General features: G+C 34.8%; 1 protein-coding gene across 4 annotated transcripts in view; it reads right to left on the reverse strand.

Moving 5' to 3' along the window:
- Window positions 1-211: 211 nt before the first annotated feature.
- Window positions 212-25,158, reverse strand: part of Chuk (component of inhibitor of nuclear factor kappa B kinase complex) — a 30,049-nt gene continuing 5,102 nt past the window's right edge. For 2 of the 4 annotated variants that reach the window (XM_004838661.3, XM_087185123.1), the window contains exons 3-21: window positions 22,825-22,939; window positions 21,813-21,882; window positions 20,884-20,972; window positions 19,598-19,687; window positions 19,313-19,437; window positions 19,025-19,132; window positions 18,217-18,352; window positions 16,408-16,602; window positions 15,463-15,565; window positions 12,488-12,611; window positions 11,839-11,990; window positions 9,803-9,864; window positions 8,782-8,891; window positions 8,092-8,141; window positions 5,690-5,786; window positions 5,261-5,408; window positions 4,598-4,714; window positions 2,303-2,402; window positions 212-1,407 (exon numbers count right to left, since the gene is read on the reverse strand). In XM_004838661.3, coding sequence (XP_004838718.1) covers window positions 2,334-2,402; window positions 4,598-4,714; window positions 5,261-5,408; window positions 5,690-5,786; window positions 8,092-8,141; window positions 8,782-8,891; window positions 9,803-9,864; window positions 11,839-11,990; window positions 12,488-12,611; window positions 15,463-15,565; window positions 16,408-16,602; window positions 18,217-18,352; window positions 19,025-19,132; window positions 19,313-19,437; window positions 19,598-19,687; window positions 20,884-20,972; window positions 21,813-21,882; window positions 22,825-22,939 — 1,960 coding nt within the window. In that variant the 3' untranslated portion in view covers window positions 212-1,407; window positions 2,303-2,333. Of the gene's footprint in view, window positions 1,408-2,302; window positions 2,403-4,580; window positions 4,715-5,260; window positions 5,409-5,689; window positions 5,787-8,091; window positions 8,142-8,781; window positions 8,892-9,802; window positions 9,865-11,838; window positions 11,991-12,487; window positions 12,612-15,462; window positions 15,566-16,407; window positions 16,603-18,216; window positions 18,353-19,024; window positions 19,133-19,312; window positions 19,438-19,597; window positions 19,688-20,883; window positions 20,973-21,812; window positions 21,883-22,824; window positions 22,940-25,158 lie in introns of all 4 variants that reach the window. The other 2 variants (XM_004838660.3, XM_087185122.1) reach the window with 1 other exon arrangement.

Genomic DNA, 25,158 nt, shown 5'->3' on the forward strand with positions numbered 1-25,158 from the left:
GACCCTATCTCAAAAAAATTTTTAAAGGGCTGCAGATGTATGTTGGTCCAAAGGCCTTCGGTTCAATCTTCAGTACTGCAAACAACCACCACCACAAAGCCAGGGACTGCTTATTTTGTGCTCTGCTTCTACTTCGTTAACTTTCACATTGTCCCAAGCCATATTCAGCTGTTGTATTACAATCTGGTTTTTATAATGAATAGATTCAAAATTTAATTTAAAAATCATTTAATACATAAAGTGAAAAACTAGAATATAAAAGCATTTTACATTTTTAAAACAAATAATACCTTCTAAATTGTTTAACATAAGAGAGCCACAATACTTTATCTGAAAGCTCTGGGAGGCAGATGTTTCAAAATTATGACATTTTTCAGATTTTAAAAAGGTACTGTGCATATACCATATTACATTAACCTAAGTAGTAGCAACCCCTCCCCAGTAATCAAACATGTTAATATTTCTGCAGGAAAATAAATGAATATTCACATGAAATGAGTGAAACGGTTTGTCAGATTAGATATGTAAGCAAATTAATTTTGTCACCACACTTATGAAAACCTTGTTTTCAGAATTTCTTGGATTTTGAAATTACAATTACAGATAAGGGAATGCAGATCTTTATACACTTGTATTATAAGACACAAAAAACTAAACAAATGACCTTTTTTTACAAATGAAAAAACATAAGCTTTCAAATAATTATAAATTAACAGACATCTTTCTCTTTGATATTATTAAATGTACATCTTAAATACATATAGCACACATGATTTATGACAATCAACTGGAATTGAAGGCATGGATGCACAATCCCTTCCGTAAGAAGGGGATACTATTAAATGTACCATAAAATTAAAATAGGATTAAGTCAACTCCCTATGATGCCAGGAAGAGCACTAGTTGAGTGCAACACAAGGAGGTAGGATTTATTCTTCAAGAAGTACGATTTTACTTGTAAGCAATCTCTTCCATAAAAACACAAGTAGGCAACATTTACTTAAAATGGATGTTAGATGACTTCTCTGTGTACAATACTATGTTTAGCTTTATGCCTAAAAGTTAAAACTTCAGAAGATATTTTTAGTCAGGTAAATAAGTAATGTTTTACTAAGTTTGAAAACATAAGTCACAATGATGCTCCTAAGTAATTGTAGTATTAAAACAAATATTTAATTACATCCATCGATTTTTCATAAAATCCTATGTGGAGGTTAAAATTACTCAAAATCAAGAGTAAAGCCTCGCGTAGTTTCTGAATATAGCCCTTTCTTCCACTGACTAGTATGTGAAGAATGGTTTCATGGAGGAAAAACAAATTTCCAACATTTGTAGCAACAACTTCCATAGGTTTGAGGGCAGTGAACAAGTGGCAAGTCATTCAGTTAACCAACTCCAATCAAGATTCTAAAACCAGGCATGAAAAAGTCACAATTAGAAGTTTACTATAAGTGGTAAATAAATGGGTGTTCATTTTTATATTTTTAGACATTTTTAACAAAAACTGAGCCAGGCATGGTGGTGCATGCCTATAATCCCAGCACTTGGGAAGCTGAGGCAGGAGGACTGCTGTGATCTCAAGGCCAGCTTGAGCTATACAGTGAGTTCAAGGCCAGCCTGAACCACCTAGTGAAATCCTGTCTCACACACACACACACACACACACACACACACACACACACAAAATCTAAAGTTGAAAAATCAAAAATACATAAATTATAATTAGAGTTTAGCTCACTTTATTCTCTAATTTCAAAAAGTACTTCAAAGTTTTCATAAAAATTTGAAGCAAATAATTATCCTTAGAAAATAAAGTTGACACTGAGATTAAATGCAGCACTTGTTAATTCAGTGCACATTTTAGTTTCACCTAGTTCTAACAAATCAATAGTTCATAGTAATCACAAAGTAATATAAGCACTCTCTTAAATTACAAACATATTAAGATAATTCATTTTATATGAAGCAGGTATTGGACCTGAGTTACTGTGCAAGGTCAATCTTACTGGAGAAATTGCTGAAGCAAAATGGTACAAATCATTCAATTTCAGTGCTCACATTGCAAAGAAAATTTAATCTGACTAAAAATGGTACTGTTGATGTTTACTGATAATGTAACCCTAGCACATCCCTGAGTAAAAGATGGGGATTTGAGGTTGAGGACATTCTTCAAATGCTCTTTTTTCCTAGTACTCCTATTACCTATATGCATCCAGAATGCCATATAAAGGTAGCACAGAAAGTTAAATCCTTTTGCAACCAACATACATAAAACACACACTAATATCCACACAAAGCTTACCATCATGCTATTGCCCTGTTCCTCATTTGCTTCATGAATAATAGTATTTAAATGGCCAAGACAGTTCAAATTTTCTTCTATCACTTGTGCTAAACTCTCCCTGTGGGATGAAAGAACAAAGCCTTTTCAAATTCAGCAAAGAAACATAAACTTCCTCTACCTTCTGGTCTTCTAAATAAGGATGATTATTGTCCTTGCTGCAACCCAGCACCCTAATGTAGCTAACTCCTGCAATGTTCAGTTCCTTCATCTCTCCCACCCAGAGGCAGAGTCCCACTTCATCCACACTGCTGTCTCTAATGGTAAGTCCACTATAAAAGGGGTTAGGGTCGTGTACATTTGTAATCTTAGCTACTTGGGAGGCAGAGGCAGAAAGATTGCAATGTTGAGGCCAGCCTGGGCAACCTAGAGACCCTATTTCAAAATACAAAAAGAGCTGAAAATGAAGCTCAATGGTACAGCTCTTGCCTACCATGCACAAGGCTGTGTTCAATTCCCATAGCACAAGAAAAAAATAGTCCACTATAACTCCAATCAGACTTTTCTTTGAAACATTAAGTAGCACTTAACATACATTTTTCCCCAAAAAATGTTAAGGGTGAAAAAGATTCTTGTTGCATGGACAGATGGAAAGCCACTTTTTGATTCTGGATTATTTCCTTTTCCCTACAAGTTGAAAAATACCTGCAAGCTTAATTCACATACATATGTATAGAGAAGAAGATTCAAAAGTACAACTTGTTCTGCAAAGATCAGGAAGGATGAAAAACTTTGGTTGGAAACAATAGATGACAGCAATGAAAAGGAAAACAAGCAAGCTGACTCTTAATGACAGCGGCAAAAAACAGTGTGACAGGGGAGCTGACCAGAACTATCCCTGGAAGTTTATTTTTAAAGAAGATCCTGATTCTGGTTTCTACCTTCATGATTTCTCCTTCCATATGGCCTCTATACTCACCATTTACCAACCCTCAGCACCTCCTCTACCAAAGTCAGTTCTGGCATGATAGCCACTATTAGCTTAGTATTAAATGCTGATTCAGCTCTTATTTAACAGGTGGAAAAACTTAGGTTAACAGTTTCTAACCCTCTGTAGTTAAGTAAATACGTACATTATAACTGAAAAAAGTTTTCCTTTGTAATGTACTCCTACCTGAAAATAAAATATCTATCAGATGCACTTTGGCCAAGAACCACAACCTCAAATTGGAAATTACCTATTGATGTACCATTTGCAACCATTAATGTCCCCTAAAAAACCTAAATGTCTTTACTAAAAGCAGAAGGTTGAAAATGTATTAAACTTTATTTCTTTTAACTCTGATCACAGAATATTTCCTTAACACTATATAATCTGTGCTATATTTGTGGATGTTTTACTTTAGGCCAAATCTATAATGATGACAAGACAGACCCTGAACTTGCTTTCCTTTAAAAAAATCAAATACCTGGTATCAGCTTGCCTTCCTGCCATGTGCTTTTTCTCTCATAAAAGTAGCGTATAGAATGTGCAATTGCATGACCTCCTGAGCAGTGATGTAACATGGCTGCACTTCTGCAAAACTAATTATGGGCAGAACTTCCAGGAAATGCTGGTGCTGTAGAGGTCTCCATGAGTTGTGAGAAAAGTGACAAATACACAAGCTAGCAAAGAGCCACTGGCTCTGGATACGGCACATCTTATGCTGAGAAAATAACAGAGATGGATAGTCATTCAGCTTTTAGCAGAAGAGTAGGAACTAATAAAAGAAAATACAGGACTTCAAACTTGAATTATTTGCAAAGTTGATTTAAGGCACTGAAAAAAGTCTAATTTTAAAAATACTAAATTATACAGTAAATTCAATCTCAATAATTTATTAAAAGGGCAATCAAGGACCCCAAAATGATAAATGCAAAAAGATAGCATAATTTCTCATAGAGATATAGTAAAGGAAGGAATAAAGTTTGGGTAAAAAAAATTGAGACACCAATAACAGGAAGGTCTTAGAACTTGGAATAAATAATTACAGGTAATGTTTGTTGAATATTTACCACTTAAGCATGTTACACACATTGTCTAATCAAATTTTTACATTTTCACCTGAAATTCTCATTTTACAGGTGAGAAAGAATAGACATTAAAAAAATCAAGTACATTGCCCAAAATTATTATGAAGGGACAGTTGAGACTCAATCCTGGTCTGAAGGTACTGAAGACCTCCTTCACTGCGCTTTACTGTTTCATTCCTACCACTGTTCTGGAAACACAACTATCTATTGTTACAAAGGAACCCACCCATCTTGAGGAGTTACCACGCATGACAGAGAATGTTCACGTTCTGCTAAAGTTGGAGGCAGCCACGCTGATGCCTGAGGAGTTACTGCACCTTCTAGACTGGATCCTACAAGGGACCTGGCAGAACTCTGTGTCTGAAAGAAAAAGAAAAAGAAAATCATAAGATTATAAGTAAGCACCTCTATTGATTCACATAATTTACCATACTCCTAAGATTTACATTTCATCACTAGTTTATTGTACAGAGTATTTCTGTACAAAACAATTCCTACCTTTATATACCATTATTAACTATACTGTCCTTGGTTCCTATCTTCATTGACTAAACTGAATGTATTTACTTCTCTAAAACTGCTTTAACTGAAAGGGAAAGAAAAAAACCCGGCTGAACATAGTGCTGCTTTCACTAACTAGTCAGCCATCTCTTTCTCCATGTTGAGTAGAGATGTCACACTGGTCCAGTGCCAGGAGAACTATAAAAATAAATTAACGGGAAAGGAGAGTGACAGTGCAAAAGTCCTGCATTTCCATTGCTAGTCAGATACCAAGCAAGGAACATGAGCATCAACCTAATATTAAACATACATCTTCAAGGAGACAGCTCGTGCTGATAAAAATCCCTTTTGCAGATAATAGTAGCAAGCAATATCATATTAAATAATTCATTAGTAAATACTTACACAGGCAATTTTAAGGAGATGCCATATTTCTTTCTGCCTCTTTCCCTGCATGAACATGACAGTATTGTCGGCTTCTTTGATGTTACTGAGGGCCACTTCTACCTTGGGGAGTAGGTCAATAATCTTCTGCTTACAGCCCAAAAGCTTGCTGGAGAGATTAAATCAACGTCAGATACTTGTTATATCCCTCAAGACTATACACCATACTCCCAAAACCCAGCTGGGGAAATGAACTACAATCAGCATTACATTTAATGACTGATATCCAAAGTAGTACATGCAAACAGGTAATAAAAATGCATGCAATGTGTATGTAGTTATGGCCAAGCTACTCAAGATACAGCCAGAATTCTTCTTGGAATACTCATCAAAAAGAGGTGGTACTTTGAAAAAAATGCTTTTTAGGAGGAAATAAAACAATTTTTCTACCTTAGATGGCCAAACAGCTCCTTGAGAACACGATCTTGACTCTGAACAGTATGCACAATGATCTTCACCATCTCTGTGCTGTCACTGTAGGAGTGATCTATAAAAGATTTTAATCAGTGAGTACAACCTTTCTGTTGCAGAATGTACCAGTCTCCAAGCAAAAAGTTTCTCAAAAACTTAAAAGTCTGAAAGAAGGCTAACAAACATCTCCATTTAAATAAAAAATTGGATTAAAATTTCAAGATTACCTATAAATAAATTCTAAAGTCTAGGGATATACCTCAATGGTTAATTATATATCAAAAAACAAAGTTATGTGCATAATGTATATACAGATGTACAAATATGATCAAAATACATGGTGACTATTTAAATTTTAAAAATTTATTAGAGCAAAAGACACATTACTATTAATCCCCCTCAAAATAATCCCCCTTGCTTGAGCACACTTATCCCATCAGCCTTGCCACTTTCTAAAGCAGTTATGTAAGTTCTCTTTGGTGAATACCTTTAGGAGGCGGAACAAAAAACATGGTGAATGTTGTTGTTCAGTGCTATCCAACAGAAAGATAGGCTTGTAAAAACATTGTGGTATGTCCTCATCCTTATTCATCTTATCTGACACTGTATTACTTCCGGTTTTCCCCCAAAGTCCAAAAGTCCATGAAAGGTAAGTGTTCTGAACTGATTCAGGACCTCAAGGGACCCATGAAAGTGAAAGATTTGAAAGAGGACTCTAGAACTGCTTCAGAAAATGGCAAGAAAGATTGGATAAGTGTGACTGAAGTAAGAGGGAGTATTTTGAGGTGGATCAATGGCAACGTGTTTTTTACTGTAAAAATATCTTAAATCTAAACACTGTATTTTTCAATCACACATCATGTATGTGTATCTATAGACATGTAAATATACACATATGTATAGATATTACATATACATATGTATATGTAATAGATACACACACACACACACAGTATCAGCGTATTTTCAGAGACATTAGTTGCCTGTGTTTAGAACAGCAATCTTGGCTAGCTTTACTACTAATCTATGCCCACACACATATGCAGCCTCTGGCCAAGAGACCAATTTTTCTCATATGATTAACATCACTTATTTAGAAACAGTAGGATAATCTATCAAACTTTCACTGCCTTAGGAAGACTGCCATAAGTTCAAGGCCAGCCTGGGCTACATAGTGAGTTCAAGGCCATCCTGAATTACATAGCCAGACCTTGTCTCAAAAAAAAAACCCAAACAAAAACAAAAGACAACTTTCACTGCCTCAAAGAAAGAAGGCAGGAAAGAAGGGAAAGGAAAAAATATGAGAAAAGGAAAAAATGGAAACAAAGTCTTTATAAGCAGTGGTGCCACTGCCTGCCTCGCAAGCACAAGGTCCTGAGTTCTACCCCCAGTACCAAAAAAGTTAGGTGCCCATCTTACATGTACTTTATAAATGTTTACAAAAATAAAATGAACAAATTCCACTGCAATAAAAAAATGAGAAAATTATGTTGTTTTTAAGTACCATGTCAAGTATATATTAATTTGCATGTGCTGTTATGTGCTTATAAATTTTAAATTTTTTAATTTAAGTAAATTGCACTCTAGGGCACAAAATTCACTTTTTAATTCCACATCCCTTCAAAACAAAAAATTTTTGACTAAATAACAGTATCTTGCAGGTATGTAACACCTTATAGTTTTCAAAGCATTTTCACAAACACACTCTAACATATACTGCCGTGACATATTAATTGAGTTAGGAAAGACAGGTTTCAATATCATTTTCTAGAAAAGAGAAATGAGATACAGGGAAATGTGCCAAGATCAGCTGGTCAGTAAAGTACCACAGCAAAGTATCCAATCTACAATTCAAGTCTTCTGATTCCCAACCATGGGTCTTTCCAGCAGAACATGCTCTGCAGTTAGCAGACGTTCAATAGGATTCATTTTGCCAATGATACAAGCAATCAGTGACCAGTATAGATACACGCATCATTTTCAAGGTAAAGTGCTTTTGCCTGAAACATAAGCCTTCTCTTTCACCATTCCACACTTAACCAACTGCATCAAATTCATTCCAACTTCCTTAATCTTAAGCATCTTTTTTCCATCTTTCCATACAGATTTCTGTTTCTTCTTCTTTGAGTTCCTTTTATTTCTCTTCAATTCCTTCTTTTGATTTCCATGTTTAAAATTTTTCTACACAATTTCGTTATTACTGTCCCCTTCTAATCTCTTAAATTCTCACAAAGTTAAAGCTATTATACTTTAGGTGTTTTAATGGTAATACCAAAAAAGAAATTCATTTTACAGTTTTTAAAATATTTAAAATTCCCTGAATTTGTTCAAATATTGAGTTTCCTAAAATATCTCTAAGAACTGTGACAAAAGTGTCTTACCTGCAGGTCTGTGCTTTAACTGCTTATACAGATCAATGGCACGCTGTCCCCTACAAAAGAAAAACACGCTTCTATGTGAAGGTAATTTAATGACTCTTGAAATGAATAATACTATATGCATAATGATCCTCATTTTAAAGCAAGTACAAGTTGCCAATCACTATTTTATAGAGCATTTCACTGAGTAAAAATAAAATGCAAAGGGTAGTATACCTCATACCTGCTCTGTTCCCCACCACAAATACAATATTCTTGCATTAGAAACATTTAAATAAGCAAAAATTATGGCTTGTGATTAGACAGAAAAATCTGGTTTCTAAAACAGACATATAGGAAATTAATCTCATTAGGGCACTTAAGAGACAATACCTTGGATCAGAAATACAGTAAGTAAGGACACAGTTTGCAATTTGGATACACTTGGAAAATTCTTCATAACACTCATGAAAAGATGCTTTTTAAAGAACAAAGGTCAACCCAAAGAGTTATTTCCAAAATTTCCTGTAACTAAGAATAGCTTCCTTTTAAAATATGACATGAAAAAAAAAGAAAAGAAAATATGATATATTTGGGGAAAGGAAAACTATAGAAAAGAACTACACAGAAGCTTCACTTGCTAGATGTAAGCAGAAAAAACAATGCGATAAAAAATTATAGACAATAAGTCTGACAACATAAATACATCCTTACAGAGATTCCATCAAGTCTTCCTGGCGTCTTCCATAGGGGCTCTTCTGTAGCTCCATGATTTCAGTGTGCAAAGACATAATCTGATCTTCAAGGTATCCAATGACACCAACCTAAAGAATAATGAAAACAAAAAGAAAATGACAGGCTTACCACCACATAATACCAAACAAAACTCAGACATTAAGGATAGAGAATGGTCTGCTCTGGCAGTAGGCGAACTAACTTAACATGAAACACTAATTTTGTTAAGGCCTTTTTAGCCTTTATATTCTGCAAATCTTTCACATAAGAACATAGTTATTTCTAAGCTACTTTCTTTCTTCTCCTGACAGCAATATACTACTAGCTTTGCTTTTTTTTCCTGGAGAAGTAAAATGTTTGTAGAAGTATTACCAACAAGACAAAAAACATGGTAAACAAAACCAGTGGCACTACTTGCATCTGAGCTACAGGATATCAACTACCCCTTCCCACATTCTCAGGGTAAGTATGTACTGGCACAAGGAGAACAATAATCTAGAACCATCGATAGCAGTACAGTATAAGGGAGGAACCAGCCACCTAAAAATAATCTGTCTATCTCTAGGGGACTCATATATTTTATTATCTACACCAGTATAATTTTGAGAGTGAAAGGAAATACTAAAGGTACCAGAGATAAACTGGGATTGTCCTATGTAAACCAGGATGTACAGCTATCTTAAACCAGCCACAAAAATAATAGACCTACATTTATTACTGATTCCTATTTAGTCTCCATAACCCTACTATAAAAAGTATTGTCCCTACAAAATAATATGGAAATTGAAGTTTAGTGAGGCTAAGTAATTTGTTCAAAGCCCTTGTTTTTATCCACTATGATACCTTCCTCTATAAATACAAAGCATCTATTAAATATTTGTCTGAAATTCAGACAAATGTAACAGGGCTAATGTAATAGACATTCTTTTTATATCAAAACCAAAGACAATCGGAGACACCAAGAATTAATAAGCACCCAGAATAAGCTCAGTGATTTTACCTCAGCATAGTGGATGGCCTTTTCTTCCATTTCTTTCCAAGCTTTTAGCATTTTTTCTGAAGCTAAAACAAAAGTCTACATTGGTTATCTCAGAAATAGCCATAGCTTAAATTACTGGCCTGCCTACCTCCTACTGTATCTACATCAAAGATGTTATGGGTTAAAGTGTGACACCCACCCCCAAATATATGTTGAAGTTGTAACCTCTAATACCTTACAATGTCACCTTATTAAAAACAGGTTCTTACAGGTATAATCAGCTAAATACATACTCACATTGGAGAAGCTAGGACCTTAATCCATTATGACCATTATCCTTACGAGAAAAGACACAGAGATAGATACACAAGGGTGCAATGTGACAATAAGGAAACAGACTAAAGTGCTACAGCTTCAAACCAAGGAACACCAAGGACTGCTGGCAAACCATGGGTAAATAAGAAAAAGCAAAGAAGGATACTTCCCTACAGGCTTCAGAGGGATCATATCCTGCTAACACTTTGATTTTGGACCTTTGGCCTCCAGAATTGTAAGATAATAAATTTCAGTGTTTTAAGCACCTACTTTATGGTATTTTGTTATGGAACTCCTAGGGAAGCAATACAGGTAGATTTTTCTTTAAAAATTATTTTAAAAAGTAACACATGAATGTTTTTTAAAAAGCCAAACAGTATAGAAGGATATAAAAAGACTTTTTTCTCCTCTCCTATAACCCAAGAGATCTCATTATTATTATTTATTACTAGACACATATCTTATTCCCTCACAAGTTGGGGAATATATACATACTTCTCTTTGCTTTTTCCACAACTTAAAATATCACTGCCAACCAAAGACCCAAGTGATCTTTTAATACCAGCACATACAGACCTACCTCAATCTTTTATAACTGTAAAGAACAACTTTGACAAGTCAAAGATGTTTTAATGAAATAATTATAATGTTTTGTCATTCACCAGAATGCCTACAATATACAAACACAAATAAAACATCAATCACAGCACCTGTTCTGGGGAGTAAATGTATTCATCTTATGGGACACTTTGGATCATTTATTCTGAGAGCAAGTGCAAAAATGTATTTTTTTTTCCTAAAAAATGATTAGTTTTTGAAACACATCAGAAATGCTGGTGGTGGTTCTTTCAGTTTATTCAAATTTTAACTATGTTTTTTCCAGTTCCTTAGTACATCTGAAGGGAGACAAGCTTGGAGTCAAATAATAAAAATCTGGGAACTGTGTACAAAAAAACAGTAGGCGTCCACAGTATGTGGTTTGGAAATAAACAAAACCTTGGAATTATCTGCATTATTTTTTCCAGAAAGATAAGTAGTTTAATAGTTCCCTAGCTTTGTTAGTCCACTTAAGCTGTTTATTAAAAACAAAAGATCTATAATGGGTGGCATATAAACAACAGAAATTCATTTCACACAGTTCTTAAAGCTAGGAAATCCAAGACCAAAGCAATGGCAAATTCATTGTCTGGTGAGGGCTTCCTTTCTGGTTCATAGATGGCTGGCTTCATATTGTTTCCTCACATGGCAGAAAAAGGGTGAGGGAATCTCATTCAGGCCTCTGTTACAAGAACACTAATTTCACTCATGAAAGTTTCATGTTCATGACCTAATCATCTCTCAATAACCCTACCTTCAAATACCATTATCTTAGGATATCAACATATGAATTTTGGAGTAAAACAAATATTTAATCTATAGCACTGGCTAAGAAGCCACTCCAGTATAGATTTTGTTTCTATTTTTAAAATGAGATTTTAAATTCATCAATTCTTAAATCACTCCTGTGTAATTTAGCTTTTCAAGAACTAAATAATTTTATTCAATTTTGAAAGTAAGTCGTTCAATTAAGAGATTTTAAAAAAAGAGCTAACATTCAGAACAAACATGGCTGATGGCGATCTAAGTTACTCTGTCTCTTGTTCCAATGTAAAGTAACAACTGGTTATGTGTTAAGAAGGCAAAACAACAGGTGGCTTCAAGACTAGACATTCCTAAAAAATATAATACATGGAGAAACTTACATATTCCATAAGTCATCTGCTCACTATATCTCTCCAGGTCAAGCTGAATGCTTTTTTGAAAAAATTCCAATTTAGCTTTCAGTTGCTGTGATGCTGAGATCAAAGTGTTCTTCATTTTTGTCAAGTTGGCATTGTATCTAAGAAGACTTAACCTACAACATAGCAAAACAAAACAAAATTATCAGAACTCAAAAACACTGAATAATAATTTAAAAACATAAAAGTTCCAGAAGCCAAAAGTCTTCAGTTTCTATTATCAATCTATGAGAAATAGCTCATCTCTAGAATCTGATCTCTAAAGACTTCTAGCTTGATGGGCTGGGGATTTAGCTCAGTGGTTTTGTCGCCTGCTGTGCAAGCGCCAAGGATCCGAGTTTGATCCCCGGCACCAAAAAAAAAAAAAAAAAAAGACCTCTAGCTTGAGATATTCTGCGATAAACAATGTTCTTATACTACGATCATTTAGGAACTACTACTGTCAAGCAATGGGTGGTTTCAATCATTTATAAGAAATCTCTAAGTCTGATAAAAATATTACATTTCAAACTGGCCAAATATTTTAGTACTACATGCAATACTGATTAAGGAAAGCTGGCAAGAGTATATAATGAACATGAGATTGTGCTTATAAAGAACATAATCCACTTACATTGCTGCTCTTTGTCCCTGAAAGAGCCTACTGTAGTCTTCTTTCAGCCCAGACACATAGTGTACTGCTTCAGCCCATACTTTACGTAGCTGTACAACTGGAAGCTGAATTTTGCTATCTTGTACTACAGGCAAGAAAATTAGTAAAAGGAGTGTTGAGTTACTTTTAAAGACAGGGGAGTTCATTTATCATTTTCTGTGATTTGCTGTCCACCCAAACAGCATTCCCACAGATGCTAAAAGGAACTTACTCCTTACCATTTAATTCAGTTCAATATAACATTTAGTGAAGAGCTGCAATACAAAAGCCCTACTCCAGGTAGAATGGGACATAAAAATGAATGATATAATCACTACCCTCACAGAGCTTCTACATCTTTTATTCTTGCTTCTTTCTAACCTGGAATACCTTTTATTCTCTATTAATCTAAATTCTTTACTTTTTTCAACTTCTAAATCATTCCTATCCTTCCCTCACTCTGTCAGTCTTTTCTATTTTAAAATAATAAATATATCTCCTAGACAACCAACTCAGCTTCAACCATGCTTATAGAATAAATGGCACTTTAATAAGATATCCCAGACTTTATAAAATTAACTGCCTGTTATTATGTCTTCCCATTCTTGACGCGGACATGTGAAAAAGGGACAGGAATCAATGGAAAGAGCTCTCTAAAGGTCAAAGATAGAACAATTTGAATAAAATGAACAAGGATTATAATCCAAAGTATAAAGTAAATAGCCATGTGTCCAAAATAATATAAATAGGGGCCGGGGATTTAGCTCAGTGGTTTCGCTGCCTGCTGCGCAAGCACAAGGTCCCGAGTTCAATCCCCGGTACGAAAAAGAAAAAAACAAAACAAAACCCCCCCCAAAAAACCCCAAAATAATATAAATAAGTGATTGAATAAATTAATAAATGGGAGAAAAGAGGCATATCTCCCATGCAGAAGAATTCCAATTAATTATGTAGATACTCTGTCATAAAGAAGGGGAATGTAACTCCTCACTCATTACATGTGGTTTTATGTAGTGACTTCCTTCCAAAAACGGCATATAAAGGGATGGTGGATTAAACTTTAAAATGAAGAGACTTGACAAACACTACCTTCAGCCAGATGATCAAGGTCAACACCAACAGTCATAAATCATGGTGATGGTATATACTTTATCTGTGACCAAAATATCAATTTACTGCTGTGATCTTTCTTAATAAAAAAAAAACCCCAAACCCTCAAATCTCAGTGTAAACCATGAGAAAAGATAAAAAAAAATGACAAATTCCAACCAGGAGCACCCTACAGAATAGCTGACTGGTCTCCTCAAAGCTGTCAACATCATCAAAATAAGCAAAGTCTCAGAATAGAAGCTTAAGGAGACATGACAACAAAATGTAATGTGGTATCCTGCATGAGATCTTAGAATAGTAAAAGGACATTAGATTAAAAACTAAGGAAAGCTAAATAAAGTATAAATTTAGGTAATAACATATTCGTGCATTAATTGTAAAAAATGTGCCAGACTAATATATTAATAAAAGGGGAAACTACATGTGTGAGGGAGAGGTTACGTAAGAACTCTATAGTATCTGCATAGTTTTTCTATAAATCTAAAACAATTATTTTGAGGGCTAGGGATTTAGCTCAGTGGTTTCGCCGCCTGCTGTGCAAGGACCCGAGTTCAATCCCTGGTACCAAAAAAAAAAAAACAAAATCCTAAAACAATATTTTAAAACTTCTATTAGGTTTTTTTTTTTTTTTGGAGACAGAGTCTTGCTATGAAGTTCAGGCTGGGCTTGAACATACTATGTAGCCCAGGCTGTCCTTGAACTCATAACAATCCTCTTGCATCAGCCTCCTTAGTCCTAGGATTACAAGTCTATGCTACCATGCCCAGCCCTTAAAAAGTCTATTAGTAAAAGAGTTAAATAAAGTCAGGGTAGGAGGTAGGGGAGTGACTTGAAAAAGACATGAAAGAACTTTTTAAGGAAAATGAGATGTTCTGTATCTTCATTGTGGTATGGATTTTGCAGGTATATACATGTCAAAAATTTTCAAATTTAGGCACACATGGTGACACATGTCTATAATCCCAGCATTCTGGGAAGCTGAGACAGAAGAATTGCAAGTTCAAGCTCAGCCTGGGCAACTTGGAGATTTAGTGAAATCCTTCTGTCTTAAAATAAAAGGCGGGTGGGGTGGAGTGGGTATTACTTCTGAGAAGGCCTTGGGTTTTCCCCAATACCACCACCACCAAAAAAACTATATCATCAAACTATATATCTGCACATTTTATTACATGTAAGCAATTCCTCAAGAAAAAGTATATATATTTTAGCCAAGGCCCAATTTTGTTCTTGATTTTATAATTTTTTGCCCAATTTTAGTTTGGAGAGATATAAATTGATCAAAAACTTCTTCAAAGGAAAAGAATAATCTTCATAGGACAAAACATTTGAACATCAAGCAGTATTCATAAAATAAAATAAATATTTGAGGACTGGGGATAGGGCTCAGTGGTAAAGTGCTTGCCCAGCATGTAGAGGGGCCTGGGTTCAATTCCCAGAACCAGAGGGGGGGTAAAAAAAAAACACACGAAAATAATTATTTAAACACTCAGAGAAGGAACAATGAAAAAGTAAGCTTATTAAGAATGGAATTATGGGCCAGGGATTTAGCTCAGTGGTTCCGCCGCCTGCCTCGCTGGCACAAGGATCCGAGTTCAATCTCTGGTACCAAAAAAACGAATGGAATTTTATTTTCCTGTTTGTGAAAGGCCTAACCTTAGGAAGTAATGTAAATATTCTAAGTGAGATATCTGCTGGTGGCTTAAAATCTATGCTTTCATCTTCCAAATTACATGAATCCATTTTTCACTACATATAGAAATTTTAAGTATGAGAGAAACAGATCATGTTGAGAAACAAAATTACCCTATTTCAGGATTAAAGTTCACCAATAAATGAATTATACTTACCAATATAATTTACACAATCAGACAAACTTCTGGAAGCAAATGGCCCTTCATATACAGTCTTGCTTTTATCAAACAAATAAACCATATAGCTATCACAGCCTCTCTGAAAAGAAACAAATAATTCAAAATCTGCTCAAAGATTCTTGGAAATTCCAGTGAAGACAGAAAGATCAGTGGTTACATAGGGTGGGCAGAAAGGAGATTAACTGTTAATAGATATGATGGATCTTATTGATATGGAAATATTTTTAAACTGATTTAAATTTATTTTTTAAAAAACCCCACAGAATTGTATACTTGAAATGGGTGAATTATATATATAAAATATGCCTCTGTCACACACAACAAAATAGAAAATACAAGCCATGATCACAATCGTATTTATATCTGATTATCCTGTGGCAGAACCTATGAGGTTGCTAGTCTAATTTCAAGGTTCTAGGCTTCAATTATAAGAAGAAAAAGAATGTGCGATAGAATTGGCATCAAAGAAAAAGCCTTACAAAGTTCAAAACAACAAATGTGATATTTCTATCTTGTTTAACCTGCAAAACAATGATAAAGTCACCAGTGGGGCAAAACTAAAAGAATTATAAGATGTATTCCACCCCCAAGGGATTCCATGTATGTACTGAAAAATGCAGGGCATACAACAACTCTATACAGATTTCTTATCGGATTCTAGTTATATTAGAATTCTCTTAAAACTCTTTTTATATAGCGTAGTAGGGTAACTGTAGTGTACAATTATTACAGACTTCAACATAACCAAAGGAGAGGGAGTTTGAAGGTTACCAACATATTGTTAATAGTATTTGAGGAAATGGAAATCCTAATAACCCTGATTTGATCATTATACCTTGTAATATGTATTGAATTATATACTGTTCCCCATAAATACGTACACATATTATATCAATTAAAAAACAAAAAAAGGATTCTTACAACTCCATCTAGAACACATTGAGAAGCTGGTTTCCGAGGATCCAGTGAAATTCCTGTCTCTGAAAGAAGCTCTTGAGAACCAGTATTTATTCCAGTTTCATGCTCAATACGAGACTGTAGTGAATGAAGACTTTCATCAGGTGGTAACAGAAAAGAAATTATCTTTGCAGAAGTCATATTTAGGATGTGTACTATCTGTATGAGTAATAAAAAGATAAATTTACTAATCATTTGCAACATAACAGTTCAGTGCAAGATACTGAAAGGAGAATATGAGCAAAAGGCATTACTTTTCCACAAAACAAGGGTCACTCATTCTCCAAAGTGACATTTTCTGCAATTATAAAATAACATTGTGAAAACTGAAGACTAGTTTACTTTTCTAGTACAACAGATGTTAGTTCCAAAAAATGAAATTTCAAAGTTTTAGGGATGCACATAATAAAAAATAAAAATTCCAGTTTAAAAAAGCACCTACAGTATTTATTTTGAGTAACAATATCACAAAACTAGGAGGAAATATCCCTATGTGTGAAGTGCCTCATAGATACCAACTGCCGAGTTAAATGCTTCCACAAAACATTCCCATTAATTCTAATCTCTGTTGTAGCAGAGGAAAAAACAAGGGCTCTGGGAAGTCAAATAATTTATTAGGGATCACACAGTTGATAACTGGTAGAGATTGAATCTGAACTCATGTCTGACTACCTCGTGTTCTTCAAGAAATAACCATCTAGTAGAAGAGTGAGCCTCTATTTCTTTGGAAAAAAATATTGTTATCCTCATCAGGCAATCCAACCAGTGAGCAGTGACCAGCCTAAAGGCCTAAAGTTAGATAAAACATTCTTAATACTCTCACCTATACCTCCACTGAAAGATGGCTGATATAGGCTGAGTGTGAAACTGAGTAAAGTGAGGCTCTGTTCAGATAACCAAGGACAGAGTGGAGAGGAATGAATAGCAGATGAGAAAATTAGAAAATATACAAAATATGACTGACATATTGTGTGGCAGACAGCATGTAAAAAAAAAAGCAAACTGAAGACATGCAAGTGTGGGCAAGGAGATACACAGACATGAGGGTCATTCTGGACAGAAGGACGGCATCTGTCAAAGCACAAAAGTAGATAAAAGGTTTGATGGCATGAGAGGCAATAAAAAGCTTGTCTTAAGTGAAGTAACAGTCAAGAGAAGCAGATATAAGGCAAGTATTTGATTGGGTGGACCTGCATTAAAAAGCATAAAAAAGCCAAGCAGATAAGCAGATCAGTTTAAATGTAACTTAGTAAGCAAAACAAACAAAACCTACCCAACCCCTCCAACAACACTTGTTAATTTCCTGGACAGAAGGTTTTAAAAAAAACAAAAGCATTTTCAGAAGATGAGGGACAATCTACAGCCATACCACCCTGAATAAGCCTGCTATCTTCTAATCTCAGAAGATGATGAAGGGCAGTTCATGTTGCATAGACTACAGGATGGAGAGTTAGTATAGAGATATGAAAGTTAGATGAGAACCTTTCTCACTAAACTAAATCTAACATGATTAAACCTAAACGAATGAGGTAATAATGGTAGCAACAAGGGATGAAGAAAATAAAGATGCTTCAAAGAAATAATCAATAAGGGCCACTTAGAAACAAACTGAAAAAGGTTCCTTAAGAAATAGAAAAGCATCAGCTGTAAGAAAGTAATTTTCTTTATGATAAATACTACAAAAAGATTATTAAAATATACTTATCCTCAGTTTTCAAGTAAACTAGTTAACTTCAATGTAGGTGTTAAGAAATGTACCTCATTAAAACTAACCTTCAAATTCAGAATGTGATCCATTAATATGAAACATCTTGGTTGCTTTAGAGTAAGGTCAACAGGTCCCCCTCTCTGCTGTGGGTCCCAATTCAGCATCAACTGTAGCCAGTTTTCCATAGGCTCTACTATCAAACTAAAAAATGTACAAAAATAGGGTGAATGTGGTTGTGTTCCAATTTTCCTTCAATATTGTTTAAAAAACAATTTTATAGGCTGTCCATTCTTTTTCCACCACTTATACTGTTTTATATCTTACTTTGAGATAGTTCATGAAATGATAGGAGACAAACTTCCTTCCGTAAGAAAACAGGCCTAAAGCCCGCATATGTAAGTTTAATAATGACAACTCTGATAAGTCTAATCGCATTCTTCAGGGAACTTATTCACTGGGTCTTTTTAGCATCTAAGCCAATCCCCTGAATGCAACGGTTCTTGGTTTCATCAATATCTGTACTGTCTAATACGATAGCCATTAGTCACAATGTTACTTACATTTACTATTTATTTAAAATGCAGTTCCTTAGTCACACTAGCCAGTTCCTTTTTTCTTTTTGGCAGTGCTGGCACTTGTTCTAGGCAATTTAGGCAATATTCTATCAATGAACTAAGCCCCAATCCCCTCTGAATACCTTTCAAGTGTTCAAAAAGCTTAATAAACTTCATGTGATCAATGTAAATAAATGAACATTTCTACAATTACGGAAAGTTGTACTGGATAACGCTACTTGAAACAGACAACTACTTTACTCTTCTTTTACAACCCTGAACAAACTGAGGCAAACTTTCTCAACTAAAATGCACTTACCTACAAAGGCTATTTGGCTGAGGTAAATGGCTACTAAACCGAACTTCCCCAGTCATCTCTTCACAAGCAAATATACACTTTGGATCCTTCTTCTTAATTTTTTCATGCCTAAAAAAACAAAAGATACCTCAGTTGACAACGTGATTCTTACAGATACTCTGATTTCCTGCCATTTTATTTTATTCAATTCTGATTTTAAAAAGCAATTATAAAGTAAATGAAAAAAGCAAACAATTGAAAAAGTTTACATTCTCATTAAACACATCAAAGTTCTCATCTATGTCTTACCAGGTAAATGGCTGCAGATGATGCAAAAACGGCCTATATCCAGCAATACATTCAAACACCATTGTCCCAAAGCTCCAATAATCAACAGTAGCTGTGTAAGGCTTATTCTCAAAAAGTTCTGGGGCCTAGAAAGAAAGAAAGAAAGAAAGAGAGAAAGAAAGAAAATGTTTTAAAGGCCAATGCTGTAAGGGAACAGCTATTTTTTGAACTACTATACACATGACCTTCATAAACAAGAATAAGACTCTAATGCACTTAAATTCAAAGAAATAATACATATCTCACCAGATACTGCAGGGTTCCCACAAAAGACGTACAGAGACTTCCTTGATCAACATCTTTGGCATATCCCAGATCAATTATTTTGTGCATTGCCTGCAAAATAATAAGACAAGAATAATTATTACATGGTTGAAATATTGGAAAGCCAAGGCAACAACATCCTTCTAAGATTGTAGATAGTGTGGCAATAAAAAGCTTAGGCTCTGACATAACAATTTGTTTCAAGGCTGAGCTCCACCACTTAACCAGCCATATGCTCTTGATCAAATTATTTAACCTCTTGATGAGATAACGAATAGTTCCTACTTTTAGAATTATTTATTGAGTCAGGAAAATAGTGAAAATAAAGAACTTAACACAGTGCCTGATACATGGTAAAAAATAAATATAGGCTGACTATTAATTTTTATTTTGGTATATTCTGTATAAATTTGACCCATTAAACCGGAAGGCAAAGGATGATTTCCAAATTTGAAGAAGTATACTACTATAGGAAGGATTAAATGTGAAGCAACACCTGTGTAAATTCAAGTATGGTCCTAAGTCTTCAGATAGATAATAAACAAACAAAAACAACAACAACAACAAAAACAGCAAGCAGAGATTGGTGCAAAGTATACATAAAAGACTCCTATGTGAAGCACCATCATAATGCCATCACTTCCAGTTGACCAATTATCATCTTCACTAAGAGTTACCACATAATCCAATGCAAGTTTTAAACTCCTGGCTTTAATTCTTCACTGGAATGAAACTTACATGCTGGAAACAAGAAAACTGCTCAAATTATTCTGATGAAAATAAATGTTAAATAAATAAATATGTTAAAATAAATTTACAATTTCCGGTTCTTCTTAACATGATCTACTTAGGAATCTGAGAAATCAAGTTTTAATTAAATACAGAACTTAGGATTTGGAAGAAGGAAAATGAGTTTTAAAGAAACATACTTTTTTCCTAGAGCAAAGCAGGCTCAGGATGTATATGTGTATATTTTAGATGTGCTTCTTAACAATAAAATAGGGTTGATAAATTTACTGCCTACTATCTCTGCTACAAACAGTGCTAGAAAAACACACAAACAAGAGAGGTTCAATTTCTTCTCTAATGGAGCCAATGTTTAGGAAATGAGAAAAAAGCTAACCACAGAATTACACTTGAGTATGGTGAGGACTGAAATAGAAAAAGTGTAGAGTGCTACGGGTACACAGCAAGGACACCAAAGATTAAAAACTGCATCAAGGAGACTATATGCAATAGGCACAGAACATTTCTTCAGGTTTACCTACCTTTCCACCAACATCCTGAAGAACTATATTTTCAGGTTTTAGATCTCGATGTATAATTTTATTTTCATGCAAATATCGAATCCCAGACCCTATAAAAAGTTAAAAAAGGATTGTGAAGAGAAAACATTGAGTTAAAAAAATTCATATTACATTTTATACAGATCTGCACTGATGCTCAAATTTATATGGACCATCACAGCCTCTCAACTATTACAGTTATTACAAAAGATCGGATTTCTTTACAGAAAATACAGTAACATTAAATACATACTGAAGCTACAATATATGGTCATTTAATTTATTACAGTTAACATTAAAAAGAAATGGAAAGATCAACTGAGAAAACTCCTATAACCCTTCTGACATTTTCCTCCCACCTAAATCACCCTTTTCAACTAAACTTCAGCCCTCATTACCTAGGAAAAGAAGCAAAACTAATATACATAGGAAAACCAATTCTTAGCTTTTGAGCATCTTCCAAGGGCCTAGGTTCTGTTATCTCAGGGATTTTTCAGGAACAGTTCTGATTAAATCAGAATTTCACTCTTAAGAACTGATTTGAGGACTTCTCCCCTAAAGAGCTCTAATCCCATAGTGAACAAAATTACTATGTCAATTTAAGGCGCAGGGAGTGAAACTGAGCAAGTTCATTTCATACTATTGCTTGCCAGTACCTGGAAGATCTATTCAGCAAATGACTGCTAGACAAAACTAAAAAATACATAACAAAATATTACAGTTTTCATTTAGAATAATAATACATATTATAATTTCTTATAAATGTTATATATCTATATGCTTTGCATAGTATATTAACAATTATCCTTAATTCCCAACAGAATTATATATTATATATATTATATACAAAATCTTTTATACATAAAGGGGCATTGAATCCCAATGGTTATTTTAAAATATTGATTACATACCTATATCACTGAGTAAAGAAAGTATCTGACTTTCTTTAAGTCCACAACAATTTTCTGGTTTGTTGAGTAGCTAAAGGAAAAGAAAAAAAAAAAGTCTAAAAATGTGTACTACAAATTGCTGGGCAGCAATAGCAACACATATTAATCACTATACTTGAAGACAATTCTCAAATAAGGAAAAAGTCATGATAAAAAGTGTATGAAGGGGCCGGGGATTTAGCTCAGTGGCCCTATTGCCTGCCTCGCAATCTCAAGGTACTGTGGTCAATCCCTGGTACCAAAAAAAAAAAATGTATATGAAGGAGAAAAAAAATTATGAAATTCATATGGAAGACATGTAAATTTCATGACAAAGCTCACAAAAGTAAAGGTAAAAGGGCAAAAATATTTGAAATTGAAATTGAAAAAGGTTGGGAAATCTCATAGAGATATATCTATATACAAATAACCATATGGACAAATTTCAAATGAGTTAGGAAAGAAAGACTGCAGTAAAAAAGACAACTTTGTTGTTGTTTTTTAAAAGAGTCTCATTATGTGATCCAGGCTGGCCGTGAACTCACTATGGAGCCCAGGCTGGTCCTGAACGTAATGGCGATCCTCCTGCCTTGGTGCTTGGATTACAGGCTTCTGCCACCATGCCCAGCTGAAAAGATAATCTTTTTATAAGCACCTTAAACACTGATATTTTGATTTAACACTATCAATTTAGTCTAATTTTGCAAACAACAACAAAAAATGCATGTTCTAAACCAGGAGTCAGCAAGTATTTTCTATATAGGGACAAAGAGTAAATATTTTTAGGGTTTGCAAGCCACATGGTCTCTGTCAGAGCTACTCAATTCTGCAGCCATAGACATAAACATGGCTGTCTTCCAATAAAACTTTACTTACAAAATAGGTAGCAGACCATAGTATTCTGATTCTTATTATAGATTATCATATAGAATATGATCCAAAACTGCTAAAGTTTATGATATACTATCTTATAATCTCAAAGCATCCACACTACCTTCCGGAGATCTCCTCCAGAACAGTACTCCATTGCTAGAAGAGGCACATCATTAATCAAAAAATTCAGTTCCTCAGGAACATCACAGGCCTTTACAACATTAGCATGGTTCAACCTAACAAGAAGGGAAAGACATTATAAAGGAACTGGATTTAAAATGGTAGTTAACTGGAGGTTAGGGAGTGACATGAGGAATACTGGTATTTTATAAAATTCTAATTTGTGATTTGTGTAACTAAAAATCAGTAATTTTTAGAAGGAAAATTAAAATACCATCATTACTACTAGTAGATTTGTGAAATCAGTAAGCACTTTAAATATATTAACTCATTTACTTGTCACAACACCACTGAGTTTCATAAAACAGGAAAAAAACTGAAGCATGAAGTGGTAAAGTGACAAGATCTCACAGTAAGTAGGTTGTCAATAAGGATTCAAATCTGGCAGTCTGGCTCCAAAGCTTCTATTAGTGAACCTATGGCACACGTGCTGCAGCAGGCACCAGGGATCACTCTGTAGGCACGTGAGTCAAGTCACCCCAGCACTGCTCCAACAGCTGAGCATTTAGGTTTAATTGCAGTGCTGGCACTTTGTGATAAAGAAGTAGGTTTTGGCTTGTAGTTTGGGAATTCAATCTCTAAAAGATTCACCATCACTGGGCTATATTATACTGCCTCTCAAATGATCACTTACAATGTTACCCAGAGGTGAATACTAATAAAATGTGGACATATTTCCTTCTAGTTTTAGGCACAAATTTTTTTCAATAAATGCTGAATCATACTATATATTATCTAACAGTTCTTTTCTTATTAGCAATATGTCAGTCATCATCATCATCAACTGGTATAGATTCCCATGTTCCAGGACCTAAAAAAGAGAATCTCCACATGGAGGGCCTGAGAATTTATATTATGCTTTTCTGGTAATTCTGCTATGTACCCACATTTGAGAAGTATAAAATTGAACTGAGCACAACACTGGAGTCAGAAAGTGTTCATTTCAAACCTAGACTCTACTACCAGCTGTGACTATATGAGCTCCAGCTTACTCATATACAAAATAGGGATAATATCTAAACACAGGGCTGTAATGACAACTAGAGGAATGATCAGTACAGTTACACTACCGGTAGAAGCATATTATCTGTGAAAGTTTAAAGTATGTCCACCTATTCCTTAAAGAGCTTAATTCTTTTCTCCTTGAGTATATGATATACTAGTGACTCATTTCATTTTGTTTTTGTTTCTTGTTTGTTTGTTGTTAGTTTGTTTTTGAGACAAGGTCTAGCTATGTAGTTCAGGCTAGCCTAGAACTCACTATGTAGCCCACAATGGCCTCCAACTCTCAACAATCCTCCTGCCTCAGCCTCCTGAGTGCTGGGATTAAAAGGGTACACCACCATGTCCAGCTAGTGATTCATTTCTAACGAACAGAATTTGGTGGAAAGAATGATGTGTAGTGGAAAAAATGAAGTGTGACTTCCGAAAATACTTCATAAAAGATGTCAGCCTTCATCTTGTTCTCTCTCTCATACAACACTTGCTCTGGGGAAGCTAGCTGCCATGTCATTAAGGATTTCAGGTTTCCCCATGGAGGCCCACATGGTGAAGAACTGAGGCCTCTTGCCAACAGCTACATAAGTGTGCCTAGAAGTCACTATATCATTCCTGGTCAAACCCTGGAAGACTGCAGCTCTGGGCAACAATTTGGCTTTTTTTTTTTTGAGGTACCGGCGATTGAACTCAGGACCTTGCACTTGCAAGGCAGGTTCGGTGCCACTGAGTTAAATCCTCAGCTCTGGCCAACAATTTGAGATATCTCAAGAGAGACCCTGAGCTAGAACCAAACAACTAAGCCACTCCCAAATTCCTAAATCACAGAAAGTATAGCTAGTAGATGCTTAGTTTTAAGCCACTAAATTTGGGGGTAAATTTTTACAAAGAAGTAGGACTATTTAACAGAAGTAGATGCAAAAGTAATGAGAATAGTGATTTATTAAAATTTGTAGTAGTTTAACTAGAAAGTATGATACATGGGGATTTCTCAAGATCCAGAAGAAATAAATTCTGCCTTGAGAGAACTAAGTCTAGTAATAACTAGCTGACTTTTAAACTAAACTTAATCATATAGTGTTATGGTTTGGGTCTAGATGTCCCACAAAGCCTCATGTGGTGGCTTAATCTAGAGTGTGTGATGCTGGGATTAAGGGTGTACTAAACCAGTACATTGATTGGTTTGTCACTACCCTAATCCTGGTAGTTTGAATAAGATAAAAGGGACAGAAAGCCGCTGATAAACTCTTGTTGCTTTTGCTACCTTCTGGCTGCCATG

The sequence above is a fragment of the Heterocephalus glaber genome, unplaced genomic scaffold, assembly GCF_053883595.1.
Source record: "Heterocephalus glaber isolate CG9 unplaced genomic scaffold, H.glaber_assembly_v1.0 deba00001497, whole genome shotgun sequence".
Taxonomy (NCBI): Eukaryota; Metazoa; Chordata; class Mammalia; order Rodentia; family Bathyergidae; genus Heterocephalus; species Heterocephalus glaber.